Here is a 15,020-nt window from a genome sequence, read left to right on the forward strand (position 1 = left end):
CATGATCTATTGTAAAGCAATGTGTCACGTCTATCAATTTAGTGCCGCTTTTAACATAATCCAGGGCTATGCGTTTCACGTTTCATTTCAGTTGTCCAATGTGGGGCCCTCCTTTCACTTAACCGTAGGGAAACATACGTTACTGTCGGGTAGAAACCTCTGATCTCCATATTCTAACTTTCTGAAGATTTGACCCAGATATCAAGAGATCATAACTTAACCATGTGTATCTTAACATCCCTATTCTGGGGCAAACATTCTATGGAAAATAGCTCATCTACAAGATCACAACACTTCACTTAGTGAGCTTGTAGATCAGCTATTTTTGGCGAAGACGTTTGGTGTAAAGGGGGAAGCACACAGACCAAGTATAGACCCCTGGGGAATCCCAGTCAAACTGTCACATAGGCTGGACATATCAGAGAGTTCTGCCTATTGAAACATCGGGGTAACATTTAAAGTCAATGTAGAGGGCTACAATTTGTTTAAGATCACGGCATTGCAGAAATAATGCAATGATGGAAGAATGTAGGGTGAAAAAATCAGGATCTGTTCCCAAAGAAGCAGTGCACATAGGTTTGTTAGCAGCCGCTCTCACCACTGCTCTAGCCCATAATATTGAATTTTATGTCACCACACATCTAAATTAGGTCTAAGTTAGATTAGTTAGATGAATTAGGCTAAGTGAGACCTGTAACTCAACATGAGACTTTACATTGGACCAGAAAAATAACACTGTTATTCAATCAACGTATAATACGCAGTACACAAAACCGTCTGGTTATTGTGATTCTGAATTTTATTCATTATTTCCAACACAGTTTTTTTTGTTTTGTTCTGAGGTTATCATCATCACCGGTTAAATAATGAATCAATCAGTAGAGAGTGACAGACAGAGAGACAGGCAGGAAGAGACGGACAGGAAGAGACAGAGGCAGAAAGAGACAGAGAGAGACAACAGTTCATAGCCAGATGTGGTCTCGGTTCTAGGATTCAGAGCTTCTCAAAGTGCATTAAATTTCGGTGGCGTTTTGATAGACAGACAAACCCAAACATTCGTGATCAAACTAAATAAAACCCAATAAGATGTTACCACCAAAAACAATAAGACTAAAATACTGGTATGGTCGGAGAGCGGAAAGCCATCCGTACCATTGTTATGAACACTGTGAGAGAACAACAGGGGTAAAAAAAAAAAAAAAAAAACATTTTCATCTTTGCTCGCAAACTATAAAGAGAGCCATGTTTGTCATCAGATGACAAATACTGGAAGTAGGGCTGTACCACTGAGCTGGAGGTTGATGATGACAATGACAGTACCTACCAGGGTACATTTAATGGGGCTACCATTCAATGAAGCTCATTTGGATATAGGCTAAATTCTCAAGAAAACATTCCAAGTCAATGCAACACAATCAATTATTATTTTTTGTTTACTTCACCAAGCAATCTTCTTGAGATTTTGCATCTTAAACATTCTGGAACACTAATTTGCCCCGTGTTCACAAATGTGAGATGGAATATGATACAGGACCGTTTCTGGTCGAGCAAATTAGCATAATATGCTAATATTCTAAATTGCATAGGTCAGATAGAAATAGCCCACAAAGAGCCCACATATTACCGACACTTTGACCGATATTTTGACGGCACAAAATTAATTCTAAATCAATTTAAAAAACATTGATCCGTTTCTATTTTTGTCCCCAAAAAAGTAGAACATTAAAAAATTGCTGAATTACAAGCAGATAAGCAATTTTTGAAAATTCTTGGAAACCTTTGAAACATTCTTTTTGCCTAGAATGACAATTGTCCAAAACAGGGTCAACAGGTTAAAGTGGTTACTAATTAGGACATAATTGCGGATACCGATGTAAAAAAAAATAAAAAAAAGATATAGCAAAAATAATGACCCATACATACATGGGTCTGTGCTCTTTAACCAAACAAGTAGATTTGAGAGACAGGCAGAGAATAGTGGTATATGCATGTATGAATGCATGTTAGGGATATCACTCATCATTCACACTCTGATCCTAGTCCTAGAAACGCTGCAAGCTGCCCAGTCCTGTCATGGTCTGAGACAGAACCAACGACCTGTGCTGTCCAGCCCACTTTCATTAAGTGTACAAGCAAGGCTCACATCCCCCAAAAGCAACAGTGCACGTTTATTAGCTTCTCCTCACAACAATAAAGCACAAAACAGTCGTGTTCCAAACTGGCCAACAGCTTAATAGGCTACACTTTGAAAGAAAACATAACCTTATTATGGCTCATATTTGACACAGTGTGGGTTAAGTGAGGGGTTCTCTGTGACAAACCAAGCCTTTAAGTTTGGTGGGATATTCAAAATAGGACAATGCTACGTTGGCTTGGGAATTGGCAGAACTGTCAAGCAGCAGCGAAAACTGGAGTGTTTTTTATTCTGATGATCAAACTGGTTTTCGTTTTCCGTGGATAAACTTGCAATGCATCATCACAACAAACGAGCTATCGTGTTCACTCCTCATTCGCTCATGCAGGTTGTCCGGCCAAAAATGTGATCGCCGCCAAGCAACCATAATAACATCCCGTCTCTCACGCACGCAAAGAGAGCCGTCACCCAATACATACAGGCACTGTCACATACCGCGTAAAGCAGGGGTCTTCAACGTTTTTCAGCCCAAAGATCCCTTAGGTGAGAGAGATGAAGCAGGGACTCCCACAACATATTGTATGAAATTGTGTTGCAGATTAAACTTTTTCATAGATTTAATAGAAGGCTTCATTGACTTTCATCAGTGTTGTGTTCAGTGTTGTGTAAATGTATGTTTTTGTTTTGTTTATTTCAGACATTTAACCATTTAAACCACCAATACTTGATCTTTGGCTCCGTACTTGGTCCGCTCTTTTACCCCCCTCTACAATTACCTCTTTGACGAAAATGGCCGGTCTCTGCATTTTTGACTAATGTCACAGAAAAATTTGGTGGCCCCCCGTAGTAACTCTGAGGGCCTCCCTAGGGGCCCTGGACCCCTGCTGAAGACCCCTGCCGTAAAGAGTCTCCGCTTTTGACTGGGAAAACTGAAGGAAAAGAGAAAACCCCAAATGCATTAAAAGCCTAGACCAAGTTTAAGTTTCAAATAGCAGTAGAAACCTAGCGTCACATTAAAAGTGTCCATGATAAATCAATCGACATAGAAAGGAGGACTTTCTATTTACTTTTTCACGCACCAGAGAGCAGGTGTTTTATTGCTATGCTCCATCCGAGAGAAGAGGAGGATTTTATTGATGGTAGAAGTCAAGTGGCAACGCAGAGAACAGGGTGGCGGTGGAGGTGATGGCAAGCTGATATCTGGGGCTGCAACGACCCTTTCGTTTCTTAACAATCCTTTTATCGAATACTTTTGATTAATTGACAATTGAGAAGCAGTGTTTTTTTTTTTGCGCATATCAATGCAATATCAATTGGATTGGAAATCAACCTTCATCACACTACGGTGCCGTACAAAAATTGTTAAAATAGCAGATCTACAAGCTCTGCTTTTTTCATGATTAGATTTTTTCTTTTTTTTTGTTACATTTCCACCTATATGACATGCCCAAAATATCGATCGATTACCAATTATGTATTAATTTGATAAAAAGAATTGACAATTCATGACATAATTAATTAAATCGATCACTTCGATTAGTCGTTGCAACCCTGGCGATATCAGTGGGGAAGGAGGATAAATAGAGGGTTTTGGTGGGATGAGAAGAGGAGGCTGGTTGTAGTTGTGGTTGTGGGGGGGACAACAGTGTATGGAGGGTCAGTGGAGCTCTATGAAGGCCTCCATCTCCTCCGAGATGAGCCCCTTGTAGGGCAGTCTGTGTCTCTCGATGGCGCGCGCCGCCAGGCACTGCAGGCTGACGTAGTTCAACGGGTAGAGGGCCTGGTGCCCGCCACCTCCGCCGCCACTCTGCTCGTCCAGCAGCTCGAACGCCGTCTTTCGGTGGGCGTTTGTGGCGTCGAAGTGGGCGCCGCCGCGCACCAGCAGCGCCATGATTTCCGGGCAGCCGTTGGCGGCCGCCACGTGCAGCGGCGTGTTGTTGTCGCAGTCGCGCGAATCCACGTCGGCGCCGCACTCCAGCAGCAGCTGGGCCACAGCCTGCGAGGGGAAGCGGCCCACCGGGTAGCGGCCCACCGACGTGGTGTCCTTGTCCACCGCCATGTGCAGCGGCGTGTAGCCCAGGCGGCCGCGCGGGTTCAGCTTCAGCAGCCGGTACACCGTCTGCTTCTTCTGGTGCTCCTGCTCCTCGCCGCCGCACTCCAGCTTCTCCAGCAGGAAGATCAGGTGCAGGATGATGGACAGGGCCTTGGTGAACTGAGGAGCCTCGGGAGGGTTGTCTCGCTGGGCCACCGCACGCTCCACCTTGATGTGGTCGATTGATTGATTGAACACTTCATTAGTCAGACAGCACACGGTACAGTCAGACATTAAGGCTAAAAGGATCACACACTTAAAGGGAGTAGTTCACCCAATATTTTTTTTTGTTTTTGACGCATTCCTAAGCCAATCATTTTAATCCATTTATGCCTAACCTATAACCTATAGTTAGGCCTAAATCAGAAATTAGCCTACACAAATAAATATGTTGCTACATACTGTGCATGTACTGTAAGCACCTCCCATACAATAAAATGTGTTCCCGGCATGAATGTTACTTCTAATTATTGATTACCTTGTGGACCTATGTATTCAATTCACCAGCACAGCATAAAACAAAATCATATATAAAAAATAAAAAAATAACTAGTATGTCTTTTGAAAGAAAGGCAGGGTAGTAGAATGAGAATGAGAAAATGTCAGCTCTAGATTTGAGTGGTACCAGGTCACCTGTATGGTGTGAGGTTACTGTACGGTTACTGTGCTGATAAGTAGAAGTGGGACAAAGTCATTGGTGTTATAGAGTCCAAGCTGAGTTGCAAATCTTTCTTGATTTTATCAAGTTGAGTCTAAAGTCATCAAATGTTGAGACTTGAGTTTAAGTCTCAAGTCCACACCTCTGCTGATAATACTTCTGACACTGTAACATTAAGTAGGGCAGGGAAACTAACTGGAAATATATCCAGACGGTCACGGTGTTACACTGAGAAGCATTTTGAGCTTGTAGATCTGCCATTTTCAAAAATGAAAATCTATTTTAATCATTCATTAATGATAATCGAGGCAAAGGTTTCACCTATCGTGGTGTCGTGAACGTGGTATTAATTTGAAGTCATATCGCCCAGCCCTACTGTAATGAAATCAGTGTATTCATTCTGTGATGCCATAACAGCACATCATTGTCACATTGTGATTACCTGTGAGTTTGCGTACGTGCAGTACCTGCCTGCCTATAAGCACAGGGTGGGATACAATGCAATGTCACTGGGACAGTGTGCGTTTTATCTCCAATGAGCACCCGGTTGGCCTCTGTTTTTCCCACGGTGTGTTCAATATTTTTTGTGGACGGCATAGATTATCATTCTGAATATTCCCACTCACATGGTTGCCGAATGGTCTATGTTGTGAGACGACACAGTTTGAATACTATGAAGTGTGGCAGGTCTACTGTTTAATGTGTGAATTTCTTAGCCAGCGGCAATTCATTATCACCTCAAGAAAGACAATAGCTACACGACTACACGTAAGCCTTCACCTCAGACTAGGCTAGTGAAGTCCACATTCTTGCTGCCCCAGACCCTCCTCCTGCATATCAGATACACTTTCTTGGATGGTAGAACACACCACTGTTTTATTTTCCCTTTCCCCAATTGGTTCCAGTCAGGGGTTAAGTTGCACCATCGAACATGGGACTTTGCGCAGGCATTGACACTAAGGCTTGCCCAGCTGCCCCGGCAGGCAAATAAAACTTTCGGGCAGGACTAGTTTGATTTCAGGTTGCCCGACTGGGCAAGTGCTTATTTGAGTAGGGGACGCAATGTCTATGAACACAATATCTGTCTAAAAAACGAAATATGGCCAGCGCAGTCCGTTTTCTGGTCTGTGGAATGTAACAAGTGTGAAACCATGGACATATTCAATCATAGCTATGTAGGTATTTGGATTTGGAGATATTGAGGTTATTTTTTATCACTCAGCCCCAGAAAGTAAAGAAATAAGCGTTAAATTGAGTGGTAATAAAAATTTTACCTATCATTTTATAATGGACGATTTACTTTTCGGGCAAGTAGAACATGTCCTGTACTTGCCCGATGGGCAAGTGCCTCCGAGACCTTAATGTCAACCCCTGTTCCGTTTACCCCGGGTGGCCTCGCTACTCGTTCAGCTACGGCCATCTAAAGCGACTTCAGGCGGGAGGTGGTTGACGCGCCCAAGTAATACATTTTCAATGAGAGATGGGCTATTAATTAGGATGTGCGGAGAAGTTGAGGGGCGGAGAGGCGAGTGGGCGTGGTCCTGTGAAATTCTCACACTTCATCGTTAATGCAATCGCTCGCGGAGCGATTGTGTTTGTCTCCACTGCGGAGCCATTCCCGCTGATCCACGTCAACCACCGTCCGTCTGAAAGGCCCTTAAAGGGGGACACACACCGGCTGTGGACGGCTCGCGTCAAAACAGGCGCCCCCATTATTTTCAATGAACCTACCCACACCGGCAGGCGCGCGCAAGCTCGCGTTCACGCCTCACGCACTCCTTCGATACGTCAATGTTCTATATCCAGGCGTTGCTGCGCTGTAAAAAATGTCCGGCACCCTGTCCGCAGCCGGTCTGTTCCCCTTAACACTCACCTCCCTGACGCTTTTCCCCAGCACGCCCATTAGGTCATGGAAGGTGACACGCGTGGCCAGCGTTCCCTTGGCCCGGTCCTGGAGCACGAAGGAGAAGAGCTCAGCGAAGGACAGGAAGCTGGAGGCCGTCATGGGGCTGAGAGGGTCCAGGTTGCTCTGCTGCATGTCCAGGGCATACTTCCACAGGCTGATGCAGCGCTCAAAGTTGCCCGAATCGGCGTACACGGCCCCCCTGTAGCGGATGTAGTAGGAGGTGTCGGGGTGCGACGGCCCAAGGATACGCTCGCGCACAAGCAGCGCCTGCATGCGCATCTCGTCGGGGTCCGTGATGAGTGCCTCCAGCTCCTCCACCGTGCTCACCTCCCGGGCGCAGTCGTAGGCCGGGATCGGGGCGCCGGGCGGGGGCTTGGCCAGCACAGCGTTCTTCTCCCCAGGCTGCCTCAGCTCCATGGCTCTCCTCCAGTAGCGCATGGCGCCCAACAGGTCTCGCTTCTTGTCCACGAAGGTGGCGCCCAGGAGCTCCAGCGCGTCGATGCGCTCCTCTCTGGAGGAGCGCGGCTGGTGGGCCAGGTACTCCACGATGTTGGTGTGGCCCGTGACACTGGCAGCGAGGAGGGGTGTCATGCCATAGCCATCCCTCTCCATGCGGGCATTGCACTTCAGCAGCATCTTCATGATGTCCAGGCTACCTGACTCAGCACAGTCATGTAGGGCGGTGTTCCCCTTGACGCTCTTTCGGTTGACATCAGCTCCTCGCTCCAGGAGGAACTTGGCGATCTCCTTGTGGCCCTTGTAGCAGGAGATCATGAGGCAGGTGTGCCCGTGGCGGTTGGCCACCTCCATGTCGGCGCGGTGCTCCACCAGGTAGCGCACGATCTCCAGGTGGCCGTCGAAGCAGGCGGCGCGCAGCGGCGTGGAGTTGGTGAGCGTCGTGTTGTTGACGGCGGCGCCGTGCCTCAGCAGCGTCCGCACCACGGGCAGGTGGCCGGCGGCCGACGCCGCCCACAGCGGCGGCGCGCCCTCGATCGTCTCACCGTCGAAGTTGACGGAGCCGCCGAGCTCCACGCCGGCGCGGCAGTGCTCCAGCAGGTAGTCCACCACCTCCAGGTGGCCGTAGCGGGAGGCGATGAGCAGCGGAGTGCCGCCCTGGGTCTTCTCCTCGGCCAGGGCGCCCAGCTCCTCGGCGCTTTTGTTGCTCAGCAACTTCTGGATAAGTTTCAGCTTACCGTCCTTGGCTGCGTTGAACACCGCCGTGCTTATATCCATTTTATCGAGGTTTTTGTATTGCTTATAGACTCTGCGCCGACGCAGCGGCCGCCCAGCCGGTCATAACAAACCCTCCTGGCGTCGTCGTGGACGGAAGGCTGTTTTGTTATGAATCATATGATCATGTAATCTTTAGCCCGGGTTGGGTTTGTGTCCCGATGCATCTTTCTGCCATTTTGAGCAGGGAGCTGTCAAGATGGCGCTGCTGTTGTTTGACAGTTCTATGTTTACACACGCCGCAAAGCATTGTGGAAGATGTAGTTGTAATGCCGTTCACTTTGGTTCATTCAGGTTCTAATCGGTGGGCACGCGTTATAAATAACTACATTTCCCATGATGCATGTCGATAGGATGACCTAGCAACCCCCATGGGTTCGCTTGTTACATGAGCCCGAAGACACCGAGGGCACCGAAGTAAATGTAATTTGTAATACAATCTCTAAATCTAAATATTTATATAAAAAATGTTAGGAGTAGTAGTAAAACGAATAGTATTGTTGTTGTTGTTGTTGTTGTTGTTGTTGTCGTCATTATTATATGCCATTTCTTTGTGTGACACAAACAACAAAGTGAAAGTATATTAAGACTTCAGTTCTGTAACTCACTGTGTCAGATGGCCAGTAGAGGGCAGCAGAACACCTCAGTCCAGCTGAACAGCAGACCATGGAACTATGGACAATGATTGATTGATTGATTGATTGATTGATTGATTGATTGATTGATTGATTCAATACTTTATTAGAAGTTCGCATAGGAAAAGCACAGCACAAGAACTTAGACAGCACAGTTCAGATAAAGGTCTACTAATAGGATTTAAACCCATGCAAGAAAGCACAATAGCTTGTTCACATTGGGGACAGAGAGCACTACCATCACTAAACAACAAAACATATATTTCACTTGTAATCACACTGTAACTTATTATAACAGTGTTTATAATGCATTATAACATGACAATGTATAGTGGGCTATTAATATATCTGTGAGTGTCCATCAATATTATAGGTCAATGTTTCCAAAACCTTTTAAGCCAGTGGTTCCCATTCCCAATCTTTTTAGCTCGAGACCCAAAAGCAAAGTGTTCTGAGCTTGTAGATCTGCTATTTTCACAAGGCCTACTGTTTCCCAAAGTAAACAGTGTTTAAATCAATGCACCCGACTTGGTCGATACACCCACAACCCTTAAAAATAAATAAATGGCCTGATTATATCTACATTATAGACATCAAGATTAATAATGCATCTTCTAAACTCTATCAGGTTGTTGTTGATGGTCAGAGTGGTAGAACATTATTACAGACCAAACAATTGTTTTTCATCAGGTATACCATCCTCCTTCAGCCAGCTCAACGTAGCACATCTAAAACCAAATTTAAACAGAGAGCATGTTAATGTCTGATGTGTCCCACTCGTTCCTCTGGTGATGTTCAATAGGCTACAGACAGGTAAATCAGTTGATTCTTTCCAAGACGGTTTGTATCAAATTGTCGACATGAATAACGACCAGCATGTCTTTAACAGTCAAAGAGCAGTTAGACTCCAGACTCATCCTATTTGTTTTAGATGGCTTTACTTTACTTTTAATTGAACCATGCTCAGCCACAACATCTGCAGAATAAGGTGAAAATGTTTATAAAGCCACACAGTTGATTTACAGTCAGGACCATCAGGTAAGTTGTTGTTACATGGATGGCAGACTGACAGTATCTCCAGATCTTCTGTAAAGGTCAACAGCGTCCGGTAAGTTTTGTCGACTCCAAGCAGCAGAACAAAAAACAACTGAATCCATTTCATCCCAGACATTCTGATCTGAACTTTCTCTCTGCCTGTGTGTGTGTGTGTGTGTGTGTGTGTGTGTGTGTGTGTGTGTGTGTGTGTGTGTGTGTGTGTGTGTGTGTGTGTGTGTGTGTGTGTGTGTGTGTGTGCGTGCGTGCGTGTGTGCGTGTGTCTGTGTCTGTCTGTCTGTCTGTCTGTCTGTCTGTGTGTCTGTGTGTCAGTGAGGCTGACTGGAGAGCAGCATTAGTTGTGTGGTTGAAGTTACAGTAGTTTCTCATTCATTAGCATGGCATTCTGCAGAGAGTTTCCTGTGGACTGGAAACATCTGCCAATCTCTAACTATGTTTGCACAATTTCATTTCATTTCACCCCCTTCTACAATAAATTTAGAAGGGGAAATTAGTCGCGGGCGACAGTAGCATATGAAAATTCCAGAGAAGCTAAACCATTCTAGACCCAGTCAACCAAAAGTGTAGGCTACATACTTAATGGTTAAAACATGTATGATAATAATGACCAATAAGACCTAAGAATGTTGACAGTTTAACGTGATAAAAAGGAAGTAGCCTTTAATAGTCATGGGTGCATGTGACGTGTGAGATGTGTTAACCACAACCCAAAAACACTTCAAACCTCTCACTCTCACATTTTTCAGAGATTTTCTGAGAAACTACTGCTGTGTTGTTAACATTACCTGTTCCCCAATATGGTGGAACACTGTCTGTACAATTCAGCTCTGTAACTCCCCTGTATGGACCCTGAAGGGAGTTAAATACTAGATGAATATAGTGAATTTCAAGGCTTTTAGGTATTCAGTGTCTTGCTCAAAGACAGCTGAGAAATCAAACCCCTTCCATTGCCCAATTAAGCGGCCGCTCTTCCTTCTTAGGGTCTGACACTCTACTATGTTTGCACAATTTCATTATATATTTTTATTTCATTTCATTTCACCCCCATTTAAAAGTAATTTAGAAGGAGAAATTAGTCAGGGACAGTAGCAAATTGAAAAATCAAGAGAAGCTACACCATCTATGGACCCAGTCAACCAAAAGTGTACATATTCACATTGGTTAAAGTATGATAATGATCAATAGATAAGACCTTCCGACCAAAGGATGTTGACTGTTTAACATGATAAAAAAGGAAGTAGCTGGTTAACAGTCATGGCTGTGACGTGCATGAGATAGAGTTGTTAACCACGACCTAAAAACACTTCAACATGTCTCAGAGATGCTGAGAAAGATTTGTGTTGTTATCATCACCTGTTCCCCTATATGGTGGAACACCGACTGTAGGCCTACATTTATTTCATTTCTTTGTAGACCTTATTAATCCCAATTCAATTCAATTCAGGTCAGTAACTCTTTGTACAAATGGAACCAAATGGACCCATAAGGGAGTTAAATACTGTAAATACTCTACAGAGGATTTTAAAATGTAGCTCAGTGTCCCAGAGATTAAAAACTGGTATCACATTATGGTCCGTGATCTGTTGCATAATCAAACTAGAGGTCCTTCAAATGAGCACGGTTGTAAATAGCAGGCATTTCTTTACATTTAGAAATGTATAGTACTGTATACTGTATACACTACAGTATACTCCTTTTTAATATAAATGATATATTTCTAATATATTATCAATATAATCTTTGCTTTGGGCTGACGCCACATGATGCCACTTCTCCTCCAAGGTCAAGGTTCACAGGTCCATGGCACCAGGAGACAGTGGTCAACCTTCAGTGCTGGACACATGGTCCCTGCTTGGCCAGCCTTCACAGATGGGGCAGTAGCTCACAATGAGTCGTAATGCAATGAGCTTGTAGATCTGCTATTGTCACTATACTTCTTTAAAAATGTATTTACATTTATTGACTTTGTTGAACACCTACGCACGCGCACACACACACACACACACACACACACACACACACACACACACACCGACTTGGTTGATGAATCCTTAAAGGAGTAGTTCACCCCCAAAATGACTTTTTTTTCCTATTGATTACTTACACCATGGAGACTTGAGTTCAATACTTATTTTTTTCGGTTCATTTGTTACATTCCTAAGACAAAATCTTTAATATAGTAAATTTCCCCCCACCCATCTGGAATCAATGGGGGTACATTTATTGTAATTTAATGAAATTACAAGTAACATTAGAAAAAAAAGTCATTTTGGGGGTGAGCTACTCCTTTAAAGTTATACCATGTAACTTTTTTTATAAAACAAATCTTAAAATTGTCCTAACTGTTAAATCGCTAAAGTTTTAGAACCCCCACTCCGTTATTTTCAGCTTCTGAAGCCTTCTCTTTATATGTTTTCTACTTAGCCGTGACAGGGGCGGGATTTCCCGGCAAAATTACGTCGTCACACTACCGGCCAATCACAGCGAGGGTTATACAATGCCGGCCAATCACAGCGCATCTTGATGTGGGGTCGCCATATTTGTAGTCGCCCGTGTGTCTCTATACTCAAAAGGTAATCTCGCCTACCAGGCAGGGTGAAGGAGTCCGTTTCTCCGGAATGCCTGAACGCACAGGAACCAGGGACCCCTCTAAAGATAGCTCTCGGCGAGGTGGAGGCAGACGCGGGGGTGTGAAGGTACGAAAAACGGCTGAAAGACGCGGGCGCGACCCGGTTTGCTATAGGGCTAATGACCACTAGTTGAGCATCTTACACAGTATAGCTTTAAGAAAAAAAAAAAAAATACATCATGCATAATGATATTCAATATGAGTATTCCACAGAGCAGGACAATGTGCTTTTAATGAAACTTAAACTACACTAAAACAAAGTTTCAATGAACTGAAACAAAGTTATGTACAAATATCACTTTCAAATAGCAGAGAGGATGGATAGGTAATGGCACGGATTGATTGATTGATTGAGTACTTTATTAAAAGTTTACAAACAGTAGGCTACCAGCAAGTACAATTAAACAAGCATCGCTAATCACAAAAAGCCCTTGATGTCTCGTTTCCATTGTGGTCGTATTCAATTCATTATACAGACATATAAAACAATAAATTGTCGTCAATACCAGGTAATGATGTAATCATTACAACCATTAAACAACATTAATTTATTTCTCTGACACACCTTCTAGAAAAGGCCCAAGCACCCAAAGGGTGAATGCACCCTACTTTGGGAATCCCTGACTTAGCTAATTGCGACCGTCAGGTCGCAGTTACTATCAAAACCTCCACCGGCTGTCTGTCAGTCAGTCAGTCTGAATGTCACGTCACACTTTTCCCCTACTCATATCTTCGCCACCGTTGCCCCAATCCATGCCAAACTTTGTACACACACTCCTTGGCTGCCAAACCACACCTCATTTCTCACATGGCCCTCTTATAGCGCCACCATGAGGCCGATTCTAGCAAAACACATTTTTGGACACTGCTCCTACACTTTTCGCCCTAAAATCACGCAAAGCGGTACAAGGTATCTCTAAAGTCATGTCATTAACATGGATTTCCCATATTCCCTCCTGATTGCCTACCATTGCCTTCTAAAGTTTGTGTATGCGACCTGACAGTCGCTTATCTCTCAATTAGGGAGTCTTACTGGTTAAAAGTATACATTTATTCTGTGTTATGAATATTATTAAAGCATTATGAATATTTACAAGTGCTCATTACACTTTTATGTTATGAGCAGGATATAAAGCATTAAGTAGGCCTGAGTTTATGATGCCTTACACACATGGGTTTGAATGCAAGTTATACAGACAGTAGGGGCCCTATTTTAGTTCATGCTAAACCCTAAATCCCTAAACTTCTTTGCCTTTTTTCTTTTTACTATTTTGAAAAACATTTTAAATACCGATCTACATCGACACATTGTGGGCTTGTAGATCAGCTGTTTGAACTATTTAAAAAAGGTTTTCAAAATAAATAAAAAAAAGGCAAAGAAGTTTAGGGTTTTAGGGTTTAGCATGGATGAAAATAGGGCCCTAGATCTATATACCATAATAGAAGCATTTTGTAAATCAGTGGGGATTAAAGATGAACTTGTTGTACAAACATGTCATTTATTGGTGGTTTTGTTGACCTTGGCGTAGAGGTCGTTTGAAGAACGAGATTTAACGGTAGCGTAGGTCACCTTATCTCCATCATCATCGTCATCATGTGTCTTGGCTCCTCCCACTGCAGCCCTTGTCTGATTGGTGTGGACAACAGATGCGTAGGTCAGACTGTTATCAGGGTCAGGGTCAATGGTTGAGGTCAGGGGAATGTCATGGGTGGGCATGTTCTTCTTCTTCTTGACAATGAAGATCACCAGTGCTGTTGCCATGACTACGACCATAACCACAACAACAATGATGGTGACATCACTCTTGTTCTGGTGTGGTGCTGTGGAGAGGAGAGAAGGGTCACTAAACTGAACTGAATTTTTTTTTAATGTTAAAACTGACCCCATATTACATTACAACTAACGCCACACAATTGTAATGTGGAGTAATTTATTTTGCCTGAAATACATTTCTGTAAAATCCTGTCACATTTACATGGATTTACCTAGGCTTTTCTTTCTTGAATGAAATGCCTGGGTTCCCGAGGCTAGTATCCTAATGACTCACCTGCAGTGAGGAGCTGTGGTGGCAGAAATGTATAGATTACCAAATATATTTATTATGTACTTGTTTGGCTTCCATTCAAACTCATTGAATGTCTCGTCAGCAAGCTCTCACAATACGTGCGCTAATCTTAACTCAACTATCACTTTGTCAGCAAACCTGTATTTCTGTAACTATTTGTAGTTGCCTTTATCTTTAGTACATACCCTTATAAGACCATTTAGGAGAGCATCTCTGTTAGAATGGAGTATAAGGACTGTCTGAAAATGGGGCAGAGGAGGCTTGTGCCCAGACAGGGCTGCCAAGAGCATGCAGGCTAGGAGGCCTGGCTCTACTAATCTGTAATGCTGTTACTCTGTTTGACGTTTTGATCTTTTAGATAAAACTTTGTCAATCCTTCATCCTTGTGGAACATTCTTTTTTTCCATAACAGAGCTCCCACCAGGAGGACGCAGAGCCTGCACTACTCCCAAATATCACCCTTCCCGCCTGGCTTCCCTCCCCCAAACACCAATTGTGTTCGTACATAGACAGTAGACACTTGACAAATCCAGATGCATCACGGAGGATTCAAACCCCCAGACTCTGGGGTGCTGGGCAGCTACTTATCACTGTGCCACCCGCGCACCTTATGTGAA

General features: G+C 43.9%; 1 protein-coding gene across 1 annotated transcript; it reads right to left on the reverse strand.

The window, feature by feature from the left end:
- Positions 1-845: 845 nt before the first annotated feature.
- fem1a (fem-1 homolog a) lies at positions 846-8,176 on the reverse strand. The gene is made up of 2 exons (XM_080726261.1): positions 6,758-8,176; positions 846-4,394 (listed from the first exon to the last, which is right to left on the reverse strand). The coding sequence occupies exons 1-2, from the start codon at positions 8,021-8,023 to the stop codon at positions 3,792-3,794; spliced, it is 1,869 nt and encodes a 622-aa protein (XP_080582387.1). The 5' UTR covers positions 8,024-8,176; the 3' UTR covers positions 846-3,791.
- Between the last annotated feature and the right edge of the window lie 6,844 nt (positions 8,177-15,020).

Source organism: Nannobrachium achirus (assembly GCF_963921795.1).
Source record: "Nannobrachium achirus genome assembly, chromosome: 5".
Classification (NCBI taxonomy): Eukaryota; Metazoa; Chordata; class Actinopteri; order Myctophiformes; family Myctophidae; genus Nannobrachium; species Nannobrachium achirus.

What these genes read in the sequence shown, in the direction of transcription:
- fem1a (XM_080726261.1), bottom strand. Translation starts at nt 8,023, where the DNA reads ATGGATATAAGCACGGCGGTGTTCAACGCAGCCAAGGACGGTAAGCTG. An exon ending in TGGGGAAAAGCGTCAGGGAG is followed by an intron (nt 4,395 to 6,757) that starts GTGAGTGTTAAG and finishes GACCACATCAAG; the next exon opens with GTGGAGCGTGCGGTGGCCCA.